This window comes from Oryctolagus cuniculus, chromosome 8, assembly GCF_051225735.1.
Source record: "Oryctolagus cuniculus isolate XC-2025 breed Fujian yellow rabbit chromosome 8, ASM5122573v1, whole genome shotgun sequence".
Classification (NCBI taxonomy): Eukaryota; Metazoa; Chordata; class Mammalia; order Lagomorpha; family Leporidae; genus Oryctolagus; species Oryctolagus cuniculus.
Window position 1 is genome coordinate 41,130,226 of NC_142874.1, and position 12,034 is coordinate 41,142,259.

A 12,034-nucleotide genomic window follows, 5' to 3' on the forward strand; every position below is an offset into this window, starting at 1 on the left:
TCTGGATTCTTCACCTGTTCAGAGGGTGAGAGGGAGTGGGGGGAGGGGAGCCACGACGGACTGGGGAGATGTCCCAGCACAGGCAGGGACCAGGTCACACAGAGTGACTGGACGCATGGGTCGGTAACAGCCCTGCTGTTATGCCCTGGAAGCTGACTTTCCAATCAGGCGGGGAGCTGGACACGGCCCGCTGCCTTCCGCGGACACAGCGATGCAGGTGCGTGTGGTTGAGGCGGGCTTGCTGCGCACCACACTCGCTCTGAGCCCTTCCCAACCCTGTCTCAGTCACCTGATTCTGAGGGAAGCTACCACCACCCCCTGCACTCGGTGAAAAACTGGAGGGGCTGAAGGCCTGAGCCGCTTGTCCAGGAAGTCCAGGCGACGCAGGACGCTGAGACCCTTCCCGTTCTGAAGCTCCCGCCCAGCACAAGCAGGCGGCGTGGCTTCCTGCTTGGGTGAGGGCTCGGTGCGTGTCACCAGTGTCACACGAGGGGAGCCAGCGGAGGAGAGGCAGTCAGTGTAACCAGGGGGTGACTCCGCAGAGACAGCGGCTCGGCTGCTCTGTCACCCTGCACCCAGCTGTCCTGGGCTCGCAAAGACCCCCTTGAAAAAAAGCAAGCCACAGCCTCCAGGCCTGCAAAGCACAGTTCACAGACAAGTTTTCTCTGCAGAAAACAAATCAATTCCACATCCTCTCCTCTCTGCCCTTGAGCCCCCACCACAAGCTGAGACGTACCCCCAGCCTTATTTTTCCAAAAACAAAACACCTGGCCACGCCATCATGTGGCGCACACAGTTCTGTGGGCTCCCGGTGGCTCCAGCATAAGATCCACCCCAGCCCCCCACCCCTGCCTTTGACAGCTGAGTGTGGTGACAGCGGCGCCCCCGCCCCACCTCCCCGCAGCCCCAGGCACAGCTCCACACAGGTATCCCTGGTGGTGCTCCTGCAGACAGGGCCTCCTCGGAGCTCTGCCACGCCCTTTTCCGGCTCTGTCTGATGCCACCTCACGCCTGGGAAAAACTGTCCCGTGCCCGAGGGGCTTCCTACACATTCTGTCTCTGCGCGCACCGCTTCCCACACACCTGAGCGACGAAGTGCAGGAGACTCATGCCAGGCTTGTTTGATTTTGTGTCTGCCAGTTTGAGCAAAGATGACAGTTTAAATCCCACCGCATTGCCAGCATACCCTCCCTGCAGAAGACAAAGCAAAGGGAAGAAATATTTATGGGTATGTGCAGCCATGGACCAAGCTGAAGACACAACATTTTAGTTGCTTTAGATCTTACTTACTGCGTTCATGATATTTCCGGCCTGGAGCACCAGGTGCAGTATCGAGTGCAGCTCCTCACATGACATCAGCTCTATCGAAAAGAACACACACAGGCCCTGAGAGAAGCCTTCCGCTGCCCAAGGCGCAAGAGCTACCCGAGCCAAGCTCGAGGGTTCCTGAAGTGGGCGCTGACCTTAAACTGGGGACAGAAGTTTTGTAAAGTCCATGCATAGGAGGGGTGCTCAAAAAGTTCATGGAAAATGCATATACATGGACTTCAAAATTTTTTTGTACCAAAATAAACATGGTTTCATTCTGCGAACTTTTCAAAGAACGCTTGTAACCTAACGTATTATGTGCCACTGGCAATCTGTGTCATAGTGTTTGGGAATCAAATGTATATATATACAACAGTCTATTGCCACAAAAATCATTCAATAATGAAAATTTTCAAGTGGCGAAAAATATAAAAGGCTATTGAGAGGCAGTATATTGTGCTACAACACTTTGATTTTTTTTCTCTAGGCCCATGAGTCTTTGGGAACGTGTTTATGGAATATGAAAACTAACAGCAAGCAAGTTTTGCTTAGCCAGTAAGTTACGAGGAGATAAAAAAGAAACAGACTGAGTGAATAAGGTAAATAACTTGCAAAGCACCCAGATCTCAGGGCCCAGGAGCTAAGAGGAAAAGCTACACATTTCACTTGGCTTGGCTGAAGAACTTAAAAACGACCTTACTGTAATATATTGGTCAACTAGTTCTTTATTTATTACCAAGTCCTTTGTACATCTACGCAAAGAAACAAATTTTAGAATTTTAAAAATATATTTGAAAAGCTGAGAGGAAAACAATCATTAAAATTAGGGTATATACACATAAAATGTGTCCTGTGGCATTTTCAAGTGATATCCTCCATGAAGTCAGTATTATTGAAAAAAAAACTCCACCTTACTCTTGGATCACTGCCTGCGTTTTGTTATCTAAGCAGGCCAGTTTGGGAAGGGTAACCAGATAAGAAATGTTTCCACCAGGCCCATAAATTTGCATTGCTGAATAAGAAAACATATCCCCCCACCTCTCTCTGAGCAGAAAGAGCTACACTTACAGAGTTGCTGCAATATGCTCTTGCTATGGGAAAAATGTGAAAAGGTCTCTCATCACAAGCAGAAAACTTTCTGAGCCTAGTCTCTCAATGAAGAAAAGATGGCGGGTCAGAGAGAGAAACTTCATCTCAACCCAGGGCAGAGCACGCATCAAGACACCACCTAGGAACACACAGCTCTGTGACGATAACGGGGAGTCCCAGAACCGGAAGACGACCGAGAGAAGCCAGGCTGGCTCTGAGTGTGGGGGCGGGGAAGGTGTGCTGACGCGCCGGGAGCCCACCAGAAGTGGGCAGATGCCAGACACCAACGCCCCCTCCCCATGGAGTGAGACAGTGACAGGACCCTCAGTGTCTGTCCAGGCCGGCAGGGCCCCAGCCACCAAGGAAGGCTGCAGCAGGGAGGAGAGAAACAGCTGGCCTGCAGCTGATCATGCACACACACACACACACACAACACAGACATATGCACACACAAAGAAACACACACTGTACCACAGCACACAGGCAGCACACACCTGTACCACCTATACACTCACACTCACACACACACACACACATATACAGAGAAATACACACTGTACCACAGTACACAGGCAGCACACAACTGCACCACACACACACACAGAAACACACACCACACAGGCAGCACACACCTGTACAACATACACAGACACATCACACCACACACAGAGATACTGTATATTTGTACCACACAACATAGACACAGACACAGAGACACACACAAATACACAGACACATCATACCACATATACTATACACCCATACCACACACACATACACACACAGAGACAGACACATCACATAGCACACAGACACTATCCACCCATAGTACACATATAGAGACAGAGACACACACACAGACACAGAGACCACAGAGACACATACACAGACACGTCACATCACACCACATGTGCTATACACCCATACCACACATATAGAGACACATACACACACACGCAGACACACACATATACAGACACACACACATACACAGACACTACACAACCATACCACACACACAGAGACACAGAGACCACAGACGCATCACATCACACCACATATGCTATACACCCATACCACACATACAGAGACAGACACACATAGACACAGACACACACACACACACACACACACCCATACACAGACACATCACATAGCACACAGACACTACACACCCATACCACACACACAGACACACAGAGACCACAGAGACACATCACATCACACCACTATGCTATACAGCCATACCACACATACAGAGACAGACACACACACATGAACACATACACAGACACAGACACACAGAGACACACACGCACACACAGAGACTCACACACACACACGGACACTATATGGACACAAACAGAAAGCTAACCTAGGAGAGGAACACAGAGAGCTACCACCAGCCAGGTTTACCCCAAAGCCTGAGATCAAAGAAACTTTCTTTCATGGAAGAACATAAAAATTAATACTCACTATGGGGAATAAAAGCACCAATAGATATAACTCCAGGTCATCCACAGTAATGCCTCATTTCCCTTTTAGGGTACCTCAGAAATGGGACTTTCTATTTCTGATTTCATTTGAATTTTTCACAAATAAACTGCTATCACAACAAATAACAACACATAGTAGGAAGAGCGTGCATTTGCTGACCTTTCATAGCAGCTTTTAAAATCGTTGCATCCGTGTACAGAGAAGAACAAGAAGGCAGAAACTCCTTCTTTAGCACCATGGCTTCAATCCGAAGTGAATAGCTGAAAGAGACAGAGCACACTGTACAATGGAAGGTCATTTCTTTAAAAAAAAAAAAAAACTTCCCTCTGCCAACAATAATGATCGGCGGCTTTGTCCTTACTTTGGCACCTGAATTAAGTGGTACAGGAAGGAGTCTGCCAGGGACAGCTTGGACACATCCCCACTAAATGCTTTCAACTTCTTCACCTACGAGACAAATGGAGAAGGGAGCAGAGAAAGAAAAATCAGTTGCAATTAAAATCTGAGATTTCTCATGTCATCTTAGAATTCTACTAAAATGTGACTTTCAGTATGGAATAAAAATGTAGACCTCAGGGAAGACAGGAAAGGGGATCACACTGAGGTGGCGGCATCGCATGGTGGGTCCAGCCGCCACCTGCAGCACCAGCATCCCAGGTTGGAGCGCCGGTTCAAGTCCCGGCTGCTCCACTTCCAATCCAGCTCCCTGCTAGTACACCTGGGAAAGCAGTGCAAGATGGCTTGGGTCTCTGCCACTCACATGGGAGAGTGGGATGGAGCTCCTGGCTCTTAGCTTTGGCCTGGCCCAGCCCTGGCTGTTAAGGCCCTTTGGGGAGTGAACCAGCAGATGGAAGATCTCTCTCTCTCTTTCTCTCTGTCTCTCCCTTTCTCTCAGTCTGCCTTTCAAGTAAATAAAATAAAGCTTTTTAAAAAGCCACAAAAAAAGGACATTACACCTACTACTTTTTTAGAAGAAAAAAAACTACAAATTTGAAGGAGAGAGGCTAGTGCCACTTAGGTAGCTTTAGCTATGAGGATACTTCAAAAAGCTTGTGAAAAACAGAATTACAAGATAAGCTTATTTTTGTGCAAAAATTCTTGAATCTGTCTATATGAGGAATCTAAAAGTTCATAGAAAAAGCTCCTGAGAAAAAAGTATGCATGGATTTCACATTTTTTTTGCACAAAAATAATTTTAACATTAAAAAAAAGTATGTACTGGGGCCGGCGCTGTGGCGCAGCGGGTTGACGCCCTGGCCTGAGGTGCCGGCATCCCATATGCGCGCCAGTGCTAGTCCTGGCTGCTTCTCTTCCAACCCGGCTCTCTGCTGTGGCCTGGGAAAGCAGTGGAGGATGGCCCAGGTCCTCGGGCCCCTGCGCCCGCGTGGGAGACCTGGAGGAAGCTCCTGGCTCCTGGCTTCGGATCGGCGCAGCTCCGGCTGTTGCAGCCATTTGGGGAGTGAACCATCGGACGGAAGTCCTCTCTCTCTCTCTCTCTCTCTCTCTCTGCCTCTCCTCTCTCTGTATAACTCTGACTTTCAAATAAGTAAATAAATATTTTTTAAAAATTATGTATCATAATTAGAAATTTTTTTAGATTTACTTTATTCATTTGAGAGACAGAGACATTGAACAAGCTCTCAGGCACTGGTTCGGTTCACTACCCAGATGCCTACAACAGCCAGGGCTGAGCTGGGCAAAGCCAGGAGCTGGGAACTCCACCCAGGTCTCCCCTGTGGGTGGCTGAGATCCAACTACCTGAGCCCTCACTGCTGCCTCCCAGGGTCTGCATTAGCAGGAGGCTGGAATCCCGGGCGGAGCTGGGACTCGAACCCAGGCACTCGGACATGGTGAGCCTCCCAGGCAGTGAATCAACCACGAGGTCAAACAGCCACCCCAAAAGTTACCTTTTACTTCCATTTTCCTGCGAACTTTTTAAAGATTTGGTTATTTGAAAGGCAGAGTTACAGAGAAAGAAAAGGGGAGGGGGGGATCTTCCATCCTCAAATGTTTGGTTCACTCCCCAAACGGCCAGGGCTGGTTCAGGCCGAAGTCAGGAGCCCAGAACTCCATCCTGATCTACCAAGTGGGTGGCAGGGGCCTAAGGACTAGGGCCAGCATCTGCTGCCTCCAAGGTACATTAGCAGGAGCTGGACTGGAAGTGGAGCAGCCGGGACTCGAACAAGTGCTTTGGTCGGGGAAGCTGGCGTCTCAGGCAGGGCTTCCTCTGTTGTACCATGGTGCCAGCCTCTTCCGTGCACTTTCTAAGGTGTCCTTATATTTTCCTCTGCTGCTCATTTGTGCTTTCCACAACATCTACAATGAACCTGTATTATACTCATATAAACTAAAGCACACGAATATCCCTTCCATTATAAGAAAAGGAAAACAAGAAGAGCTAGGCTACAGGTATAGAGCCACAGCTGGCAGGTGGGGGTACACGCAGAGAAAGTTCTGGAACGGGGTGGGAGGGAAACCTGGACCAAGCTGATGGCAAAACCACTTTGAAGGCCACTGTGCATCACTGTTCATCAGTCTTGTGACGAGCACTTCCTGTTAGGTGGCAGCTGAATACCCCAGTGACACAAGTCACCTGCTTGACATCTGACTGCCACTACTGAGTGCTTACTGCTTGCTGCTCTTCTTTATAAAGCTCACTCTCTTCCACCCCTACATTATTAATAATATGATTTCAAGTCCCTTGAAAAATAGGAAAAAAAATCACAGTTCAAGGACATAAAGAAAGAAGTGTTTGCCAAGAGCTACAAATTGAAATACCTATCTCTATTTGAAAATATTAGTGCCGGCTGCTCCACTTCCGATCCAGCTCTCTGTTATGGCCTGGGAAAGCAGTGAAAGATGGCCCAAGTCCTTGGGCCCCTGCACCCACGTGGGAGACCTGGAAGAAGCTCCTGGTTCCTGGCTTCTGATTGGCTCAGCTCCAGCCATTGCAGCCATTTGGGGAGTGAACCAGTAGATGAAAGACCTCTCTCTCTCTGCCTCTCCTTCTCTCTCTATGTAACTCTGATTTTCAAATAAAATAAATAATAATTCTAAAAACATAAAATATTTTAAAAAATGAAACAGCGCAATTTATATACTGGTAATAGACGTTTCTTAGGACAAAAAAAGAGTATTTTTAGGACAGAATACAGCCATGTTCAGAGTTGTGTTTCCCTTACTTTACAGCCTGTAAATGAACTGAGCACAATTGGTCTTATTAAATATGAAGGCACGGGGCACTTCCATTTTAGCTAAAACGAATCTGAGCTGAGATACTGGTTGGGGGGAGGGGTCCTGTTCCCTTCAGCAACTCCCACCGTGCAGCCGGGGCCCAGGCACGAAGCTCCCGCAGAGCTGCTGGAAGGGACGGCGTGGTGCTGGGTGCAGAGCGCAGGGACAGGTCACGCTAAGTAAACCTGGTGCCTCCTGCTATTAAACATGCACTAAGCTGTAACCAAGCAGTGATTAATCTCCCTCACTTATGTAAGAGCCTGGAAATGTTTATAGATTTCAAGAGAATGGTGATGAAAGACAGTATTTAATGTAAACACCACGGACATGGTTCTTCGTTCTCTTTCAAAACGAGAGTTCTGTTCATTAAGAGGGATTACCGGGCCTTCCCAGTGGTAGGGAAGTAAAAAGGAGAGGTGAAGGCACCCTATAATTACTACGCATCCTCATCATCACCAAAAAGCATTTATTAAACCTCATTAAGGCGTAATTTTCGTTATGCCCGGCTGTGCCAGGTTTCCATCCTATGATAGCAAGAGCACACCCTGCAGTCCCAGGGGGCAGGGCACCTTCATGCCTCGGAGGGCCTGCAGACGGCAGGACTCCCCACAAACACAGCCCCCAACGGCAGACCCCTGGCACTTTCCCTCCAGACAGGGATGCCGTAACACCAGGAGGCACCTCGCCTGCTTCCAGAGTCGCAAGACTCTCCAAGCCCTGGGCCCAAGGTCAGGCACCGGGCAAGGAGCAGGGGCTGGTGGGGCTGGGTGGGGGAGGGGTACTCCCTGGCTCCTCTCACTGCTGCCCTCCGGCACGGAGACACTTTGCTGGTCAAGAAGCCCCTCCCCGCATTTCATTTCTGGGTGTACAGTCTTCCTCGGCAAGTGTCAACCGCCCTTCAGAGGAAAGACAAAATCAGACAGAGGGTTTCGGCACAGACAAGGTAACCTTGGCTTCGGCTGGCTTGTCGGCAGAGAAGGCAGGAGTGAAAAGGGCTGCTTCCGTTCGTACTTTTCATCGCGTTAATAAGATTAGAGAATCACTCTGGTGACACTCCCCGCGATATGCGGTGACAGCAGAAGTGATGAAAAGGTGGGCGGGCCAGCTCCGCCGTGTGGGGCAGAGTTTTGACAACCTTTGCCCTTCCTGCCTCTAGGGGAGCTGGCAGAAGGGAGCAGGATCGCTCCAGGGCCGGAGGGATCAGAGTTCAAGTCCACCTAGCCATCGTGTGACACCAGGCACGCAGACAGGTTCTATCTAACCTCTGTGAGCCTCGCTTTCTTATTTGTAAAGTGAGTAACGTTTTATAACCTCGCCGTAAAAGTTAAATGAAAAAATGCACACAGACACACACACACAATTCATCACTCTGGCCTGCTGCCTCGCTAGGAGCCAGGCACTGGGGAGCGCTTTAAACACCTGACCTCATCTCGTAGCATTCATGGTGACACCAGGCAGGTGTCTGGTCCTTTCCTTATGCCACAGGCGAGACCATACGTGGGGACACGCACTCTTATGAATTTCCCAGTGTTTGGCTGTCACGTTCTAAACCCTCTTTTCCTTGGCCCTGTAGCGTCCCTGGCCTCATCCCCAGCCTCCAACCCTCCATCTGGAGCCCTGAAGATTCCAGAGCCAGCCGTGGGTCCTGGGGGTACCCAGAGACCACCAAGCAGAGCCAGCAAAGCCACCGTGTCCCTGCAGCAGGCAAGCTGTGGTGGCTGTGGCTTTTCCTGGGCCCCGGCAGCCAGCACGGATCCCCAGTGTGTCATGGAGGGACTGTCAGGGTGCTCCTGCTGGAGGAAGCTCCCAGCTGAGCCTGGAGGGTGTGGTGAGGCAGTGAAATAAACAGGAGTGACCAAGCTTGTGAGACACGCAGGCTGGGGGTGACCCTGCAGCAAGGGGCTGAGGTGGCCAAATCGCACACCAGGGCTTCATCCCCGCAGGACGCTGGGTCTGGGGCCAACAGCTGCAGGGCCCAGGGGCAGGCCCTGGGTGGGTTTCTATCACCTTGCCCTTAACATTCTTCCTGTAGGATCACATCCCACAGAGTTCTTTAACACCTGCGACATTTGACAGCTCATCTGCCTTTCTGAAAAACGCCTCTGCATTTTCCAATCAGCTCTGCGTTGTAAATGAGAGAGGACGATATTAAGAAGATCACATTCCCACCTCCTCGTGGCACGAAGCTGGCAGCTTCCACTCTTGCCTAACTTGCACTAAGTCAGAAAGTGAGAGCTTTTTCAAGGCGCCGGCCCACGCGCCAGCACGATGGCTCCTCACCGAGGAAAGCCACGTATAGACTGTGAGCGCAAATGAATCTTTTAAAAATTCAAGTTCATTAAGCCCCAACCCTCCCCACAGGGGTTCTGGAACTCCCATTCCTTACATCAAACAACGATTAAGGACTGTCCAGTAGGGAGGATCCAGAGAAGATTAGGATTGAAGGTACCTCTCCTTTAAGACTTTAAGTCCCTTCACCAACATCGACAGATGCCACTGATTAATCTAGGCTTAGGAAAATTACACACAACGTGCAAACAAAACCCCAGGTCGGCAGGGAACTTCAGCTCTGCAGAATCACCTGGACATACCTGGGGCCTGGCTCCCGGGGAACACCCTGATTTGGCATTGTGAATTTAACACTGGTCAACATCACAGGGCACAATTATCTCACTCTTGCTATTCAATGTCAGTAAAAGTCAAGTTCAGAAGTCGTGTGTCTGGAAAGCACAGTGGGATGGGATGGGACGAGGAGCCCATCATCTAGGTAAAAAGGCTGACGGACACCAAAAGCCACTCTTAAACTGAGCTCACCCCAAACTCGTCCTTTAATGAGGGGTCTTCACAAATCTCACGGGAAACGCGTATTATGAAAAAATGATGCACAGATTTTAAAAAAAAATGCCTGCACTACAACAAACATCTTTAACTCCATTTTCCATGAACTGGTTGAAGTATCATTGTACTTACAAAGTAAAAAAAAAATTAAGACTATAATAATTAATGTTCACTACTTCTCAAATTATTTTAGAAATAAACAACGTCACCATTTGGGAAGCTTTCATACAACTGTTATTCTGTTGGTTCCCTTCTGGCTTGTAGCCATTCGACAATTCAGTTAATTCAGTCTAAACAAGTTAAAGAACTTGATGGGAAGGAGCCGTATTGCTGCCCCAGCAGTTTCTTTCAATTATGCAGAAGGCATCTGTTAGAAGTTTACCAATCTCTGCAAGGTTTTAGAGCATCTTTATGCAGCAGTGGTCCTCCTCTTTTTCTTTTCTTTTCTTTTCTTTTTTTTTTTTTTTAAGTGTATGTATTAGCCGTAGCCGCTGCTCACTATGCTAATCCGGCACACCGGCTCCGGCACACCGGGTTCTAGTCCCGGTTGGGGCACCGGATTCTGTCCCGGTTGCCCCTCTTCCAGGCCAGCTCTCTGCTGTGGCCAGGGAGTGCAGTGGAGGATGGCTCAAGTGCTTGGGCCCTGCACCCCATGGGAGACCAGGAGAAGCACCTGGCTCCTGCCTTCGGATCAGTGCGGTGCGCCGGGCGCAGCACGCAGGCCACGGCAGCCATTGGAGGGTGAACCAACGGCAAAGGAAGATCTTTCTCTCTGTCTCTCTCTCTCACTGTCCACTCTGCCTGTCAAAATAAATAAATAAATAAATAAATAAATAAATAAATAAATAAATAAAATAAAGTGTATGTATTATGAGACAACCTCAGTCACCCTGGGCAAAGTTCACTCTGAGATGACGGAAAAGAAAATGAACACTCAGTGCACGCCCGTGTGCCCAGCACCAGGTCACATGCACAAGCAGGGTTTAGTCATCCTGACAAGCCCACAAGGCCAGGGCCATTGTCCTCACCTCACAGGAGTTCAGAGCCGTGCCCAGGTTTCTGCAGGTGCGACCTGCCTTTGAACCCTGCCGCCACCGCCCCGGCTCACGTCTTACTTTCACGGGGAGGGGGAACCTCCGGCTCTGGGTCTCTGGGCCTGCCCACTCCCACGCAAGCTCCCGCAGCTCGCGCGCACACGAAGCTTGAGCACCGCGCCCGACTTCTTCGACACACACGCCACGCGTCTCTTACCTCCTCTGACTCGGGCAGAAGCTTAAGGAACTCTCGCAGCGTCTCTGAGCCGTAGTGCTCGCTCTTTCCTTGATGGATGTCTTGCACGATGGACCGGGGAGACCTGGGAGAGAGACTTGGTCACGTCCCCTCCTGCGCTGTGCCAAAGACCCAAGCCCATGGAGACTGGACAATCCTCCTCCACCCTTTCCACCTGGCCTTCTTCCCCACGGATGGGCGCTTGGTGGCAACGCTCAAAACACCCCTGTCGGAGGAAATGGGGACCCTGCCCCCCGACGCCCAGCCTCGGGCATCCCAGAGAGGCTCGGAGTCACCACCGGGAGTCTTCTGGGGGGCAAGAGAGGCGACCCCCTTTGGGGTCCGGAGTCCTCACAGAGCCGCCCCCTCCTCCTCCGTGTAAATCCAGCCTCCAAGGGTCGCAGCAACCACCGGTCCCTGAAGGGGCGTCCCTGAGGAGGAACCCCTAAGTCCCTCCAGGCTGATTTCTCCCTGTGGGGGCCAAACCACTAGATGATGTTTCTATGGGGGAGAACAGTAGGAAGTGACAGACACCAGCCAGTGCACTTGGGACCAACTGGGACTCCTAGGAGAATCGGGATGTCAGCTGGCTTGTGCCTACAGACAGCATGGGGGTGACTAAGGTTTCAGGTATGCGGGAAAAATCTTACTTCTTAAATTGCTTAAGGAATATTCCAATGTTCATGCTCCGCTTTGCATCCAAGAGGGTAATCTGGGGGAAAAGAACCAGTCACATCAAGATTGTTAAAGTGTAAGTAAAAATAGAGAAGTAAGCCCCATCAGAGCACAATACTAATTT

At 49.9% G+C, this 12,034-nt stretch overlaps 1 protein-coding gene across 2 annotated transcripts in view; it reads right to left on the reverse strand.

Annotated features, from left to right (window-relative positions):
• FHDC1 (FH2 domain containing 1) overlaps positions 1-12,034 on the reverse strand; it is a 43,730-nt gene that overhangs the window by 11,933 nt on the left and 19,763 nt on the right. For both annotated transcript variants that reach the window (XM_089302331.1, XM_008267310.5), the window contains exons 3-8: positions 11,886-11,947; positions 11,218-11,320; positions 4,256-4,341; positions 4,054-4,154; positions 1,291-1,361; positions 1,084-1,191 (exon numbers count right to left, since the gene is read on the reverse strand). In XM_089302331.1, coding sequence (XP_089158457.1) covers positions 1,084-1,191; positions 1,291-1,361; positions 4,054-4,154; positions 4,256-4,341; positions 11,218-11,320; positions 11,886-11,947 — 531 coding nt within the window. The remainder of the gene's footprint in view (positions 1-1,083; positions 1,192-1,290; positions 1,362-4,053; positions 4,155-4,255; positions 4,342-11,217; positions 11,321-11,885; positions 11,948-12,034) is intronic.